We start from the raw sequence: 15217 nt of genomic DNA, 5'->3' as shown, positions 1-15217 counted from the left end.
GTTACCTAGATGGAAAACCCCCAACCATGATTTCCACGCCAGTATTAGGATGCAGGTCATATCTTGCACACTTTTGATCCTTCTGGATTTAATGGAACCTGAAAAGGTAATCCATCATACCTCTTTATCAGATTGTTATTTATTTTAATGGTTCACCAAGTGACAGCCAGTTAACTAGTGAACTGTGAAAATGAATGGAAAAAATGATTTCTGGAATCACAAGTAGAAACATGAGTAAGAGGAAGGAATTTGCATCCATCTCCTTTCAGAGTTTCGGCTGTTTTCTGAGCAGCCTGGTCTTGTTTTGAGGGTTACAGCTTCTTGGTGAATTTTTCTCATTAGGAAACCTCTAGAGTCTCCTGGGATAACCTTCCAAAGAGAGGCTTTTGAAGATTGTGTTGGATGTTTCCTGAAGGCTTTTCACCTCTGGGCTCTAAAGTTCTGTCCCAAACCCACAGTTAGCCACTGGCTGGGGATTAGGACATCACCAGGGAGGGCTGACAGTAGGAGAGCTGGCAGCTGGAGCAGATGGAAAAAGTAAAGTGACAGTGGAGCCTATTTTCATGCAGATGTTCTCGTGCAAAAGCATAAAGGAGCAGAGGGAACAGGTCTTCAGCAGGCAGCAGAAATAATGTGATATAGAGTTTGTTTTATATTTAATTTAGAGAGTGAGGGCTCATATAAGGACTTGGTTTATAGCAGCTGACCAAGGTTCTGTCCAGAGGAAAGTGAGATTGCTCTTTTATTTATTCATTCTTCATGTATTTATTGAGTATCTGCTATCTGCTAGGCATGGTACTAAGCATCAGGGATGCAAAGAATAATAAAGGGACATGGTCTCTGACCATAGGGAGAAAGCAGTCTGGAGAGAAGGACACATGAGTAATAAACCCTTCATGACTGTATGAAAAATGCTGTCATGGAAATTTGCAAGGTACACACAAGACCATCTGGGTGAGCATGAGAGAGCCAGGGACGATATCCTGGAGAAAACAGATTTTTCTTTTGTTTTTAAACAAAAGAGAAAGTTTGTTCGTGTTAAATACAAGCTCTTAGTTAAAAGTTTACACTGCACAGAAAAGTACAAAAGTAACTCTTATTTTTCACCTTTTCTATCTGTCTTAATCCTAAGTGGTAATAGCCACGAAATCAAAGGTTTGATTCATAATTATTATTATTATTTTTGGCTTAATACACATGAAAAAGAACAATTACAATTTAAATGATCAGCATTAATTCACTATCACTCTTTGGTAAACCTTGCCATTTGGCTTCTGAATTTAGACATGGGCAGATGACCCCTGCTCTGGCAGATGAACCACTGCAGCAGGAGACAACCAAGGCAAACTAAGATCCCAAGAATGGCTGTGGGAGAGCGTAGAAAACACACCATTAAGAGTCCAAAGGCCTGGGGTCTGCTACTTACTAGCTTGCAAATTATTTGACACCCCCATTCCCCTGAGATCATCTTCTTATCTGTAATAAGGAAATAATAATGTCTTCACGATGTACTGTACAGTTATTGGGAGTCATGTGAAAGAATATGGGCTAAAGTGTTCTAAGACCTCTTAAATTGCTAAACATATAAAAAGAATTAATGCTTTGGAGTTTAGTTCTGCTTCTCTCTTCTGCTCTGTATCATAATGTATAGAGCATTTTATCATAACAATTAAACTGCATGTGTGTGGATACTGACCCTACCATTCACTAACTGTTTGACCTTGAGCAACTTAAACTCCTCAAACCTCAGTGCCATTATCTGAAAAATGGGGGGATAATAATCATAATCCCCATAATAGTTCCTAGGATTGTTTTGAAGATTTGATTAATTGTCTGGGAACATAATGGTCCCTCATTGGGCAGACAAGAGTTGAGAGAGAGCAAATATAAAAATGCAGCAATCATATTTTGACTGTTAGAGCAGGTGAAATTACATTTCCAAAACCTTATCTTTTGTTTGGAACCATATGTGTGTGTATAAGTAGGTGGGGTGACAGCTTCTTTCTCTGAGTGCTCAGAAACCCCAAGCTTTCCATAAAGACTTCGTGCTGAATCGAGAATGAGGCTGATTAGGGTACAGCTCAGACAAAGATGCTCTGCACACTGGGCTTTGCAGCTGAGGCAGGGACTGAGCCTGCCATAGGCCCTACTCCTGGTGTGATGGAATGTGCCCAGGAAGGGGACAGGGCAGGGCAGGCTGTCAGCAGAAGTGCCAAATAGCGTGTGTGTGGTGTGTGTCTCTACACTGAGAAAAGCAGAGCTCAGAGACAGATAAAGGGCTCTAGAAAAAAGTTTGTTTATACTGGCTAACATGGAGCTCCCAGAAAAACTTATCCATCCACGAGTAGGATACTTATCCACCATGAAAATCAGCAGCTGCCCATATACTCAAGGCCTTAAAGAAATAAAAAAAATGGACTTTATAGAAATTGTGTTAGAAACCAGATGACCTCTAAAAAGGAGAATTGTCCAGCTGAGCTCCTGTGATTTTCTTCTTCGGGAGTCTGATTGTTTTTCTCCTCCTCTCTTATAGAAAATGAAGGAGTACCTGGAGGGAAGGAATCTCATCACCAAGTTACAAGCCAAGCATGACCTTCTGCAGAAAACCCTGGGAGAAAGTGAGTGTGGGAACCCTCTGCTTGGCAGGCTTGGCAGTGAGGCCTGCTCAAGCTTTCTTGCTGAGCACACGCCTCCATCCTCAGCCAAGTGGACCCGATCTTGTTATGTGAATGCATTTCTTTTCCTGGCCTGTTTGATGTGGAAGCACACGCCCCAAATGACTGCTTGAGTAATGGGAAAAGGCCAATGCTTAATGAAGCACTAACGTGCATCATCTATTTGTTTAAATGAAGCGTGCCTGCTCTCCACCCAGTCCCCCTCCTTTGACTCCTCTGCCACGACTAGAGTAGAGAGGCTGAGGGGTTATTTATGCTCCAGACACTTAGTTAAAAATTGCAGTTCCTCTGTGGCAGGACTGAGGTTGGAGCAAGAAGGTAGGGAGCCATGAGATGAGATGCCCAGCTTCTCTGAGGAGAGGAAAGAATCCTCAAATGCAGGAGGGATGGATAGACTACTGTTCTCTGTAGCTTCCAGGGAAAACATCGGTTTCCTTCTGTTTTGAAGGCTTCTGATACTGGTTAAGTGGCAGCTCTCTGCTGTGGCCGTGCTAAAGCCATGGTGCTGAATGGACTGTCTCGTCTCATAGGATGATTTTAGCCAGACACCCTAGAAAGTAGCAAGACAGAGAACTGGACTGGCACTCTGGACTTTCTCTCCTCGGCTGTCAAACAGAAGGTGGAGGTTGAGAGAGAAACTTCCCCGAGGTTTTTTGGCAACCTGCCCAGGTCTCCTGCCTAGCTCTTCGCATCCTGTGATTAATAGGATTCCCAGGTTAGGGATGTCTCTGAATGCCCAGCCCCTCCTCCCTGCCCCACTAATCTTCTCACTTAAGAGATGTGAGGGAGAGGAAGGGAGAGGCTGCAGGGACTATGGTAACATCAGTGACAGACAAGCCTGCATTTACACAGAGGTCTAACATTTTAAGATAAATTCTTGAGTACTCTTCAGACAAACTGCAGAGTACAGGAAGGTATGCCATAGTCATGGGCTCATTGGCCCCAGGAATTGGAGTCCTGCTTTTTATACCAGAGCCTCCTTTTTACCCTGTCCTTTGCCTGCATTAGACAGTTTGCCCAGATCATTAATTTCTTTTCTTTAAACTTTGATCTTGTGATTCTTTTTATTGTTTTTATTTTTTATTTTTTTGAGTTGGAGTCTCACACCATCACCCAGACTGGAGTGCAGTAGCACACTCCTGGCCACCACAGCCTCAACCTGCTGGGCTCCGGCGATCCTTCCGCCTCAGCCTTCCAAGTAGCCAGAACTACAGGCACCATGCCCAGCTAATTTTTGATTTATTGTAGAGACGAGGTCTCACCAAGTTGCCCAGATGGGTCTCGAACCCGTGGGCTCAGGCAGTTCACTTGCCTCGGCCTCCCAAAGTGCTAGGATTACAGGCTGAGCCACCGAGCCCGGCTGATCTTGTGATTCTTAAGGCATTTTCTTTTATGTGAAGGAAGCCTGTTAGTTAACCTTTGTTCTTTTTCCTTCTCAGCACCCAAGAGACTCAGACTAAACAGGTTTGAATGTTGAGGGCCAAATTTTGCTTATAGAAAATCTTTGCTCATGGGATATCAGATTGCTCCATGGGGAATTGGAGGAAAGAAAGCCCGGAACTATTTGAAACCAGTTATAGCTGTGATCTCTTTTTGTCAAGAAAATCTAAGCATGACCCATAAGTATGCGGGGAGCAGGACCTTAGAATCACACATGTGCAAGAGTGTGTGCATATATGTGAGTGAATGGGTTTACTCACATGCATATATGCACCAAATGTGCTGCTATGGAGGGACAAAGGTTGCCCATTCATTAGTGGTACAAATTGCCTTAATCTAAAATGACATGTTCTAGCAATAAAGAAAAAAAAACCTGCAAATCTTCCTGTGTGCAAATCATCATGTTCCTGCCTTCTGTATGTATTTGTCACCATAATGCAAGAGCCCCTTGTTCCTGCCACAGAGGGATAATTGATGTGTATGAATATTCCAGAATGGAAATGGGACAGATGTTGAAAATAATGGCTCAGAATAACATTTTTGCAGATGAAAGCTGAGCCTTTGGTAATGAGAGGCTGTTAGGGGTGGGGGATGGTCTTGCTTAAAATGAGCCGAACTGTAATCAACAATTAGCAATCCTTAAAGGCAAGGAAAAGCCCTGCCCACCCCCAGCCCTTGGAGTTGCCTTTCCAGGAGCTTGGATGAAGAGTCTGTGAGCTGATCTCTCCTTCTTCCTGGGGTTTGCCCCTGGTTTAAATATAACAGGTTTAGTATAGATCATGCTTCATTAATTGTGAACCCAAAGCAATATATGTTGCATCATAGTCCATGTATACGTGCATGTATATATTTTTAAAAACATAAGAATATTTCTTATGAGTTTTAAGGTTTTCAGTTTTTAAAAGCTTGCAATGACCCATTAAACTCTTAGGACTCGCTATTGGATTGATATGATTTGATAGCAGTATCAACATTAAATCTCATTTCTTCGTTGCCACCCTAGTCCAACCTAACAGGAGAATTTAGTATGAATCTAAAACTACAATATCCATATCTTCTCTGTTCTTTCCCCCAAAGAACTCCATTTTCTTCTTTTCATCCCAACCCCGTGAGAGAGCGTGTGTGTGTGTATGTTTGTTTCTATACTCAGGAGCAAGTAAGTTTGTCTCTCTCCCCACCACACCCACTTAACACACCTGTAAGAGAAGTTGAATTTTATTTCTGGGATGGCTCCTAATAATTTGTTCTATAAAGTGTGATCTGTATTGCTATTGTTTCCCCTACTCTCACCCCTGTTTTCTCATTGGGAAGCAGAGTTAGCAAACCTAAGCTACAGAAATACCAACAACACGGTACTGGGAATCACCATCAGAAACAGTTTTTACCCAGAAAAAAGGATCTTTGTGTGTCTGTCTCCCTCTCTTTCTTTCTTTTTGGACGTGCTGTTATACTAGTGGCTGTCCAGGGGAGATGGATGTGGTAATTCCTAGGAGATCTTTCTCTTTTACCTCATCTCTTTTTTTTTTTTGAGTTGGAGTCTCACTCTGTCACCCAGACTGGAGTGCAGTGGCTGCTCCTGGCCACTGCAGCTTCGACCTGCTGGACTCTGGCAATCCTTTCACCTCAGCCTTCCGAGTAGCCGGAATTACAGGCACGCGCTACCACGCCAAGCTAATTTTTTGATTTATTGTAGAAATGGGGTCTTGCCAAGTTGCCCAGGCGGGTCTCGAACTGGCAGTCTCAGGCAATCCACTCACCTCAGCCTCCCAAAGCATGGGATTACAGGCTGAGCTACCAAGCCCGGCTACCTCATCTCTTTTAACATACACGTTTTGCCTTTGTCTTTCCAACAGGTCAGCGGACAGATTGCAGTTTAGCCAGGTGAGTGTGACTTAGGACAGGCCTAGAAAGGGATAAAGAGAGGGCCATGGGGTAAAGCAGTCCCAGCCTGGGAAAGAGCCAAGGAGTTGAGCTATAAAGGCATTGAATGACTTTGCAAAGCAACCCCTGGGATGGGGGTTGTTTCCTTCCCTTCACCTTGCTGGCTCCATCTGGTCTCAGATGGAAATGGGATTTTCTGGGACTTAGGGAAAGAACTGAGCAGAACTGAGTGGAGGGAGTTATCATTTGCTGAAATAGTCCCATAGACTACCCACTGCATTGCAAGGAAAATAAACCTTCTACTCTGGAGGATGCTGGTAACCTAACATTAGCTGCTTTGGGAAGCCTGTGACCCAAAGAAAGGAGATCAGGGATAGCAAATGCTATCTGATTCTTTATGCCCAGTAAAGTTGACAGCTCCTAATGAGTGACTATTGCTGGATATTGAAATATTACATTGCATTGGCTTGCCCAAGAGCATTGGTAAAAAAAACTTTGCCTAATGTACAAGTATGCAACCCTCCCAGTCTTTCCCCACCTTCCCCTCCCTCCTCAACCCCAGCCAAATATTTTCCCTCCCAGTCATGGTGCTGCTATGAGAAAATTCGTGAGCTGGCAGAGAGCAAGGCATTCATTCAGCATACAATTCTCAGATGCCTAAAAATTTGCTGATTTTACTGGAGAAAGGGCTTTAATGGGCTGGGATCCTTAGAGACCCTGAGTTAGCCCATTATATCAACCACTTATATCTGCCAACACACACAATAATCATGAGGCCATTTACAATTATAGACTTGTTATTTAGAGATAGCTTCATTTGGCTTTCATCATTTTGTCATTGTGGATTACAATAAAGATCCCATTAATATACCAGTCTTGATGACTAGAGGGAACCAGAATAATAGAATTCATTGGAATGTATCTTTTTGGTGATAAGGTCTTAATATAAGTTCACCTGAGGTCCTGTGTCTGCAGAAAGCTCTGTGGGACTGAAAAGAGCTGAGCTGAATTTCCTGTTGCTGGGTTATTTCTCTGTGTGACCTTGAGCCATGCTTTTCCCTTCTCTGAACTCTGGTTTTCTCTTCTACAAGACAAGAGCATTACAATAGATTTGAGGAGCTCTAGGATTCCGTAAAGGTTTCTCAGGAGTGGTTTCTCACGAACAGAGCAATGCCCAGTAGCCAAGCTCTGATTCCTGCCTTCACTCACAGCAGTACAGCTCTGCCCTCCGTCATTTGGGTGTTGTGCCTTTGAGTCAGATTTTCTTTGAGAAAATCCTTCTGAGGCTAAACACAGCTTGAAAAAAACTGACCCAGATGATCCCCAAGGTTCCTTCCGGACTGGATGCTCTACCTTCTTGAAACACACACACACACACACACACACACACACACACACACACACACACACACACACACACACAAATTATATAAAGATAGGGATCTTTAAAGATATCTAAGTGGGGGGGAGGGGGACTATAGCATTCTATGGAATTTACCAGTTTCTCCTTGCAAGCAGAAAGGTCTTATTGTCTAACCCAAATATATTTCCCCCAAATTGAACCAATTTCCTTATTCTAATTTTGAGTGGAGGTAGACATGAAAAGCAGGGATTTCTGTGCTTTTGTGAAGAAGACAGCTTATTGGGCTTCATTTGGGAAGTAGCTTATCGAGTCTCTTAGCCATTTTGGGACTGAGCTAAATAATGTGATTTGTTTCATTAACCACTACATGGGTTGTTTTTAATTATCAAAAACTTCTGAGTTTGAAAGTGGTTGTTCGTCTCATTTTTCATGATTTTCTCTTTTGCCTCCCTGTTGCTGGATCCGTCCCCTCTGATTTGGTGGGATAACAGGCGTAGCTCCACCGTGAGGAAACAGGTAAGGGCCCAACAAGAACCAGGCTGCTTTGACATGAAAATATACTACACCCCACAGACATTTATGGGACTCCACTGTGGGCAGGACAGGCACTTTTCTGATGTCATGCCTACATTTGGAATGTACCATTTAGTTATAGTATGTTTATTATTATGGCAACTTCATTGATTTAACTTTAGAGTGGCCATAGTCTTTTTGACTTGTTTCTCTTCTATCTAGTGATTTATTCTCATGCATACTCCCTAGTATTGGGGCAGATTCTTCCAGAAATGCCCATGGTTTCTGTAGCAGTCCGTTTTGCATTGCTATAAAGAAATACCCAAGGCTGGGTGATTTACAAAGACAAGAGGATTCTTCTGGCTCATGGTTCTGCATGATGCTGGCATCTGCTGGGCTTCTGGTGAGCCTCAGGAAGCTTACAGTCATGGCAGAAGGCAGTGAGGGAGTAGATGTGTCACATGGTGCAAGTAGAAGCAAAAGAGGGGGAAGTGCCAGGCTTTTTTAAACTACCAACTCTCAAGTGAACTAATAGAGAAAGAGAGCTCATTCATTACCTCAGGAATGGCACCAAACCTCATGACTTAGATACCTCCCACTAAAGTCCCATCTCCAACATTGGGCATTACATTTCAGCATGAGATTTGGAGGGGCCAACAATCCAAAGTATATCAGCATCCTTTTCCAAGAGACCACAAAAGAGGCCTGACACTTCCTACATACGTACTAATATATCAGTAACTCACAGCAGCTAATTACCTAGACCAGACAATCTCACTTTAAGCTTGCAGATTTTGTTTGATTGTTCCTGGTGGTATAGTCATTCAAGATGTGTTCCTAAAACATGCTAACAGTATAAAGATTAAGTCTGGTCTAGGAATGATAGGCAAGAGCTATTCAACTCTGCAATTCTGTGCATGATCTTCAATGTTGTATTAATATTAAAATCTGCCACTGGGCAGCCAGCTCTCATTACCCATATTAGGAGGGATCTTAAAGAGCAGTGGCATGGATAATCCACATCAGTGGATAATCTAAACAGCACTTGTGCTTGTTTAAAAAAAAGTTAATTGAAGTATTTTTTGCAGTAGCAAATTTGACTTCCTAATTATACTTTATGGCAAATACTGAAATGATTTTGTGTCTCCTAAGCTGATACCAGCTATGCAGTAGCAGGGAGGGGTGGAGAGAGCTCAGAAATATCTTTGTGTCTGCTCAGGGGAAAACTAATCCAGGCTTTAAAAAAATCATTTTGGGTAATTCTCAGTGGCTCTAGCCACAGGGAGATAATCGAATGTAGAGGGTGCATGGTTTCTGTGGTGTCGGCAGCCCCAGCGTCTCTTCAGCTCGTCTGACTGCTCTGGGTGGGTGCATCAACTGGGAAGCTTGGATGATATGTCTCACTTGTCTTGGCTTTGCTGTCACTATCTTTTCCCTTTTCTACTTTGGATCTCATCCTAATGGGAACGCCATCAGATACAATTACACATTTTTTAAATTATAAAAATTTCATTATAACTTTCCTTCCTCTTGTTCCTCTATTTCTTTCATCTTCTCTTTCTCCCGTAATTCTATTTAAACTGAGAGAGGAATGGGGTGCCTTCCAGGGATAATTTATTGCTTTTAAAATTAATAGGTAGATATCTTGCAGAGGGAGCAAGCCTTTTTTCCTTTAATACTAATGAAAGAAATGAACTTGAAGTTTGTTCATTTCAGCTCCTGGACTGAAACTGGGCCTCTTGCTTGTAGACGGAGTATATGTGCAAGGCCTTTGCAGCCTCCACTCTGACTGCAGGAGTGCCAGAGACCACAGTTTGGCAGGTGATATGTACCCTTGGTTGGATTCACCATTGGAGGAGAATGGCACCCATCTGGTTTGCATCCTGCCGCACCTAAGCAGTTGCATGCAAAGTGTATTTACCTAGCACTAGGTTTGCGTAAGAGTTCCAGGATGTACCAAGAAGCCCAAGCAAATATAATCCTTGTTTTCATTCTGCTATCCCAGTTCCTCTCCAGAAATTGATATCTATTAGTAGGTCAGCAAAAAGTTTTTCTAAGATGGTCAAGAAGGTAAAATAGTAATTTGGAAAGTGAGTAATCTTGTATAAGTAACCAGGAAATGTTTGTTCATTTATGGCAAACCAGAGGAAGAATCCAGTATCTTTTTTTTTTGACACTCCCTAATGGAGTTTAGTCATTTTTGACCCTGGCAATGACTAGGTCCAAACCATCTCAGACCTTTTTGAAAAAGGTAACACTTCTGCTGCTGCTTCTAGACGCTCCCTGCTCCCTGCAAGACCAATTATCTCTCTCGGTCATGACTTCCATGTCTTCTTTGCTAGTCTTTCTTTCTCCATTTATTTAAAACTAGGCATATCTCCAAGACTCTGTCCTTTCCCTTGTCAGTCTTGTTCCCTTAGATGAATCTTTCTCTCCTTCCCTAAGCATCCTTTTGTTCTATAATGCTGTCTTTCTGAGTCTTTGGCTTTAGCTCCTCAGTGATTGACTGGACATTTATGCTTGAAAGTTGAGATAACACCGTCTATGCTCAGCATCAATCTCTTCACCTTCCGCATCATCACATTTTGATTTCCTTAGCTCCTCTCCTCACTTCTCTATTTGTGTTCATGAGGGCTTTCCATTCTTCACAGTCCCCGAGGCCCCAAATCTTATCTTTTATGCCTTTTTTCTCAATACCCACATCTAATCACTTATTATTGTATTTTCTCCCTTGATGAAAATGGAAATTGACAATATAATAGGGGCCATTACCCAACAAAAATCCTAACCCTTTTACTCATAAGAAATTTGCCAAACAATGCATATTTAGACATTATCTGTCCACCTTTGTGATTGTTTTCTCCTGCAAATCACTGGACCAGTGCTTCACTGTCCTTTTCAAGTTAGGCCCTACCCTTTTCCCTCTACTTTTGGTTTAAAGTTTCCTTAATCTGATTGGATAGGAGTTTGACCTGATTGTCCTCAAAAGCCCCTTCCAAACTTGAGATTATATGGCCAAACATATAGTATATAAACATATTAAACTGACATGGATTCTAAACATTGGGGAAACAGAGAAAGAGAAAGGCAGAAACAGTGAATAAGAGCACATTTAGAAACTACTCAGTCAGCTGTATACAAAGGCAGTCATGAAGTGCGAGTCTTTGGGGGCACCACCAGAGCACACAGGTACATCTGGGGAAATGAATTCACTCATAGCTCAGAAGCATTACAAGGAGAGGGGAGTTTGGCAGTGTTCAAAACCTTTGTGATTGTGTCTGTTTTGTGTTTCCACTGGACTCTATTTTAAACTCCATTGGAGCAGTGGGGACCAGGAAAATGCTCTTCTGCAGGACAGGTCATCTCTGGCCACCCTTGTCTGCCATAGATTATCCATCAGGAAAATTTCTGAGTGCTGCTGGTAACCATGGACATTCAGGTTGCTGTCTTTGATGCCCTGTTTCCTATCAACTCTTTGTACTTACATTTAACTACCATTAACATTCCATTTCCTGCACATCCAGGCAGAATTTTGCACTCACATAACTTGTGGAAGCCAACTTTCCTTCCTCTGGGTCTTTATATATAAATCTCAGATGAGTAAAACTTTATGAACACTCATTATCACTGCTGCTACTATTTAAAAAAATTTTTTTAACCAATAATGTAATAATTGCACATATTTATGAGGTACATATGGTATTTTGATACATGTACATAATGTGTAATGATCACATTAGGCTAATTAGGATATCTGTCATCTCAAATATTTTATCATTTTTTGATGTTGGGAACATTCCAAATCTAATCTTCTAGCTATTTTGAAATACACAATAATTTATTGTTTGCTATTGTTACCTTACTGTGCTATAGAACAGTAGAACTTATTCCTTATAACTAACCGTATTTTTGTACCCATTAAGCAACCTCACTTCATCTCCCACTTCCCTCTAGTCTTCCCAGCCATGGTAACTATCATTCTATTCTCTTCATTCATGATATCAATTTTTTTAGCTCGCATTTATAAGTGAGAACATGCGATACTTGTCTTTCTGCACCTGGATTATTTTATTAAACATGATGTCCTCCAGTTCCTCCATGTTGCTGCAGATTTCAAAATTTTATTCTTTTTTATGACTGAATAATATTCCACTGTGTATGTATACCGCATTTTCTGTATCCGTTCATCTGTTGATGAACACCAGTTGCTTCCATATCTCAGCTGTTGGGAATAGTGCTGCAATAAACATGGGAGTACAGGCATCTTGATATCTCAATATCTCTTTGACTTACTGATCTTCTTTCTTTTTTATTTATACCCAGCAGCAGGATTGCTGGATCATATGGTAGATCTATTTTAGGTTTTTTGTTTGTTTGTTTTTTGAGCAGAGTCTCGCTCTGTTGCCTAGGCTGGAGTTCAGTGACACAATCACGGCTCACTGCAGCCTTGATCTCCTGGGCTCAGGTGATCCTTCCACCTCAGCCTCCTGAGTAGCTGGTACTACAGGTACATGTCACCATGTCCTGCTAGGGTTTCTGTTGTTGTTGTTGTTGTTTTTAATTTTTTGTAGAGACAAGGTCTTGCTATGTTGCCCGGGCTGGTCTTGAACACCCGGTTCAAGTGATCCTTCTGCCTCTGCCTCCTAAAGTGTTGGGACTACAGATGTAAGTCACCAGGCTCTGCCTAATTTTAGTTTTTTGAGGAGCCTCCCTACTGTTTGTGTAGTGGCTGTTCTCACCAACAGTGTACAAGCATTCTCTTTTTTCTGCTTCCTCACGAGTATTTGTTATTTTTTGACTTTTTGGTAATAGCCCATCTTAACTGGGGCTAAATGATACCACATTGTGGTTTTTTTTAAAATTTACATTTCCCATGATTAGTGATGTTGAACATTTTTTTATATAACTGTTAACCATTTGTATGTCTTCTTTTGAGAAATATCTATTCAGATTAATTGCTCATTTTAAAATCATATTGTTTATTCCTTTGTTATGGAGTTGCTTGAGTTCCTTATATATTCTGGTCATTAATCCCTTGTCGTAAGGATAGTTTGCATATATTTTCTCCCATTCTGTAAGTTGTCTCTTCACTCTGTTGATTGTTTCCTTTCTTGTACAGAAGGTTTTTAGTTTGATTTAATCCCATTCGTCTATTTTTGTTTTGGTTGCCTGCATTTTTAAGGTTTTACCTAAAAAATCTTTGCCCAGACCAGTGTCCTGAAGCATTGCCCCATTGTTTTCTTTTATTAGTTTTATAGTTTCAGGTCTTACATGGAACTCATTCTTCAAAAATTTTGGTTTGATTTTTGTACATGGTGAGTGACACAGGTCTAGTTTCATTCTTCTGCTGCTACTATTTATAAATGGAAAATGTAATAACAGAAGTCTGTAAACATAAAGACTTCCCCAAAATGGAGCCTTTTTTTGTCTTATAGTGGAATCCAGTTTCTTCATTAGCTTAAGGGAAGAAAGGACAAAGATTCTTTCTCTAAAATCATCCCTGACTGGCAAAAGTCAGTGATGCTGACAAGAGAACAGACACTGGCTGCTGTAGCTGGAAAGCTGAAGGAAGCAGATGGGTTTGGGGGTCACAAAGATGAGCATTTGGGTCGTTGAGACCTTCCTGATTCCAGCTCTACCTTGGCACATGCAGTACTCCCTTTGGCAGCATCCCTGGTTCCCGGAGAGCTTAGGAGCTAGGGGCTAAGCCAGCTCTTCTGTCAGCCTTACTTCTTCATGAGACCCAGCTGCTTCCCTATGAGTCGCCAAACCCTGGCTACAGTGGGAAATTCACAGCCAGGGGAGAGGCACAGGCAAACCTGTGAAATGGGCAGAAGCCACACGGACCCATCCCACTTGAAAGTCCAGTCTCTGTCTTGAACGTCTAAAGGCCTTTCTAGTTAGGTTTCAGGCCCCTCTGCCTGATCTTTTTCTTCCACACAGCTGAATTATTGTGCATTTAGCTGCATTATGAAACCCTACTGGTTTTGAGTAATTCTTTGTATGTACACTGGTGAGGTTTACTGAACTCCTAGGATGCAGTGTATATAGTGGTAAAGTATTCAGTCTTAGAGGGAAACTTCTTGGGTTTGCCACTTATCAGCTATGTAACTATAACAGCTATTTAACCTCAGTAAGCCTTCTTATCCTTATTTGTCAAATGAATATAATAGTAATGCATACATACATATTCCATAGTGTTGTCACCAGAACCAATCAATCTAAAGGACTTAGTACCTGGCCCAACACCTCTTTAAATTCCTCAGATAATAGTGGGCACTAATGTTCATGTGCCAGTAGGATATATTACTCTTCTCACAACCAGTTCCATCCCCCAGTTTGATGGCAAATTGAGATACAAAGAAGTTCAATAACATAAGCAGGATTCTGCAGCAAAATGGCAAAGTAAAGATTGACATCTGGAAGGCCTGCTTCTTTGCTTAGTACCAGTTAGTCTCCACTATTTCCAAGAATTGATTTGTCTTTTCTTTCTTACTTTGTGCCAAACAAACTCTCTAAAACTCCTGTTGGTTCATTCTACTACCCTCAACCAGTATTAATCAAGCATCTGCTATGCGAGGGTGTCATGGTCAGACCTGGACACCCTGGAATTGACATAGGAGAGCTTGGGAGGTAGTGGTGACAAGTGCCAACAAATACCCACACATTTGAGTCACAATCAGGGGTGAGGAGAGCATGCCAGTAACAGAAGCAGCTCATGCCAAGCCATAAGGCAAAGGAAGACTTATTGAAGGAGAAAGGCAGCCATTGTGACTGTAGCAGAAACTAGGGGGAAGAACATGTGATGAAACTTGAGGGAAAGACAGGATTCCAGACATACAAGGATATGGGAAGAGAGTAATGAGAAGTCTTTGAAAGAGTTTAAATGATGAGATGTACAACTTCCTTTTTTTGTTTTGTTTTTTTGAGTTAGAGTCTCACTCTGTCGCCCAGACTGGAGTGCAGTGGCCGCTCCTGGCCACCGCAACCTCAACCTGCTGGGCTCCGGCGATCCTTCCACCTCAGCCTTCCAAGTAGCTGGAACTACAGGCGCGCACTACCACGCCCAGCTAATTTTTTGATTTATTGTAGAGATGAGGTCTCACCAAGTTGCCCAGGCGGGTCTCGAACCTGCAGGCTCAGGCAATCCACTCACCTCAGCCTCCCAAGGCGCAGGATTACAGGCTGAGCCACCGAGCCCGGCTGAGATGTACAACTTTCAAAATCACCTAATCACTGTTGTGAAGCAAGAGGAAAGTGGATTGGAAGATGGCAAGGGTGGGAATTGAGGTATTGGTGGATTGAACAAGGTTGATGGCAGTTGATTTGGAGAAAAGTGCATGAA

The 15217-nt window shown here is 42.0% G+C and overlaps 1 protein-coding gene across 1 annotated transcript in view; it reads left to right on the top strand.

Moving 5' to 3' along the window:
- SRGAP2 (SLIT-ROBO Rho GTPase activating protein 2) overlaps positions 1–15217 on the top strand; it is a 252681-nt gene that overhangs the window by 206452 nt on the left and 31012 nt on the right. Inside the window, exons 11-13 of the mRNA XM_021711204.1 lie at positions 2534–2618; positions 5969–5996; positions 7851–7875. Of these exons, the coding sequence (XP_021566879.1) occupies positions 2534–2618; positions 5969–5996; positions 7851–7875 (138 nt within the window). The remainder of the gene's footprint in view (positions 1–2533; positions 2619–5968; positions 5997–7850; positions 7876–15217) is intronic.

The sequence above is a fragment of the Carlito syrichta genome, unplaced genomic scaffold, assembly GCF_000164805.1.
Source record: "Carlito syrichta isolate Samal-C Ts95f unplaced genomic scaffold, Tarsius_syrichta-2.0.1 Scaffold301930, whole genome shotgun sequence".
In the NCBI taxonomy this organism is placed as follows: Eukaryota; Metazoa; Chordata; class Mammalia; order Primates; family Tarsiidae; genus Carlito; species Carlito syrichta.
This window is presented reverse-complemented; position numbering and strand designations above follow the sequence as displayed.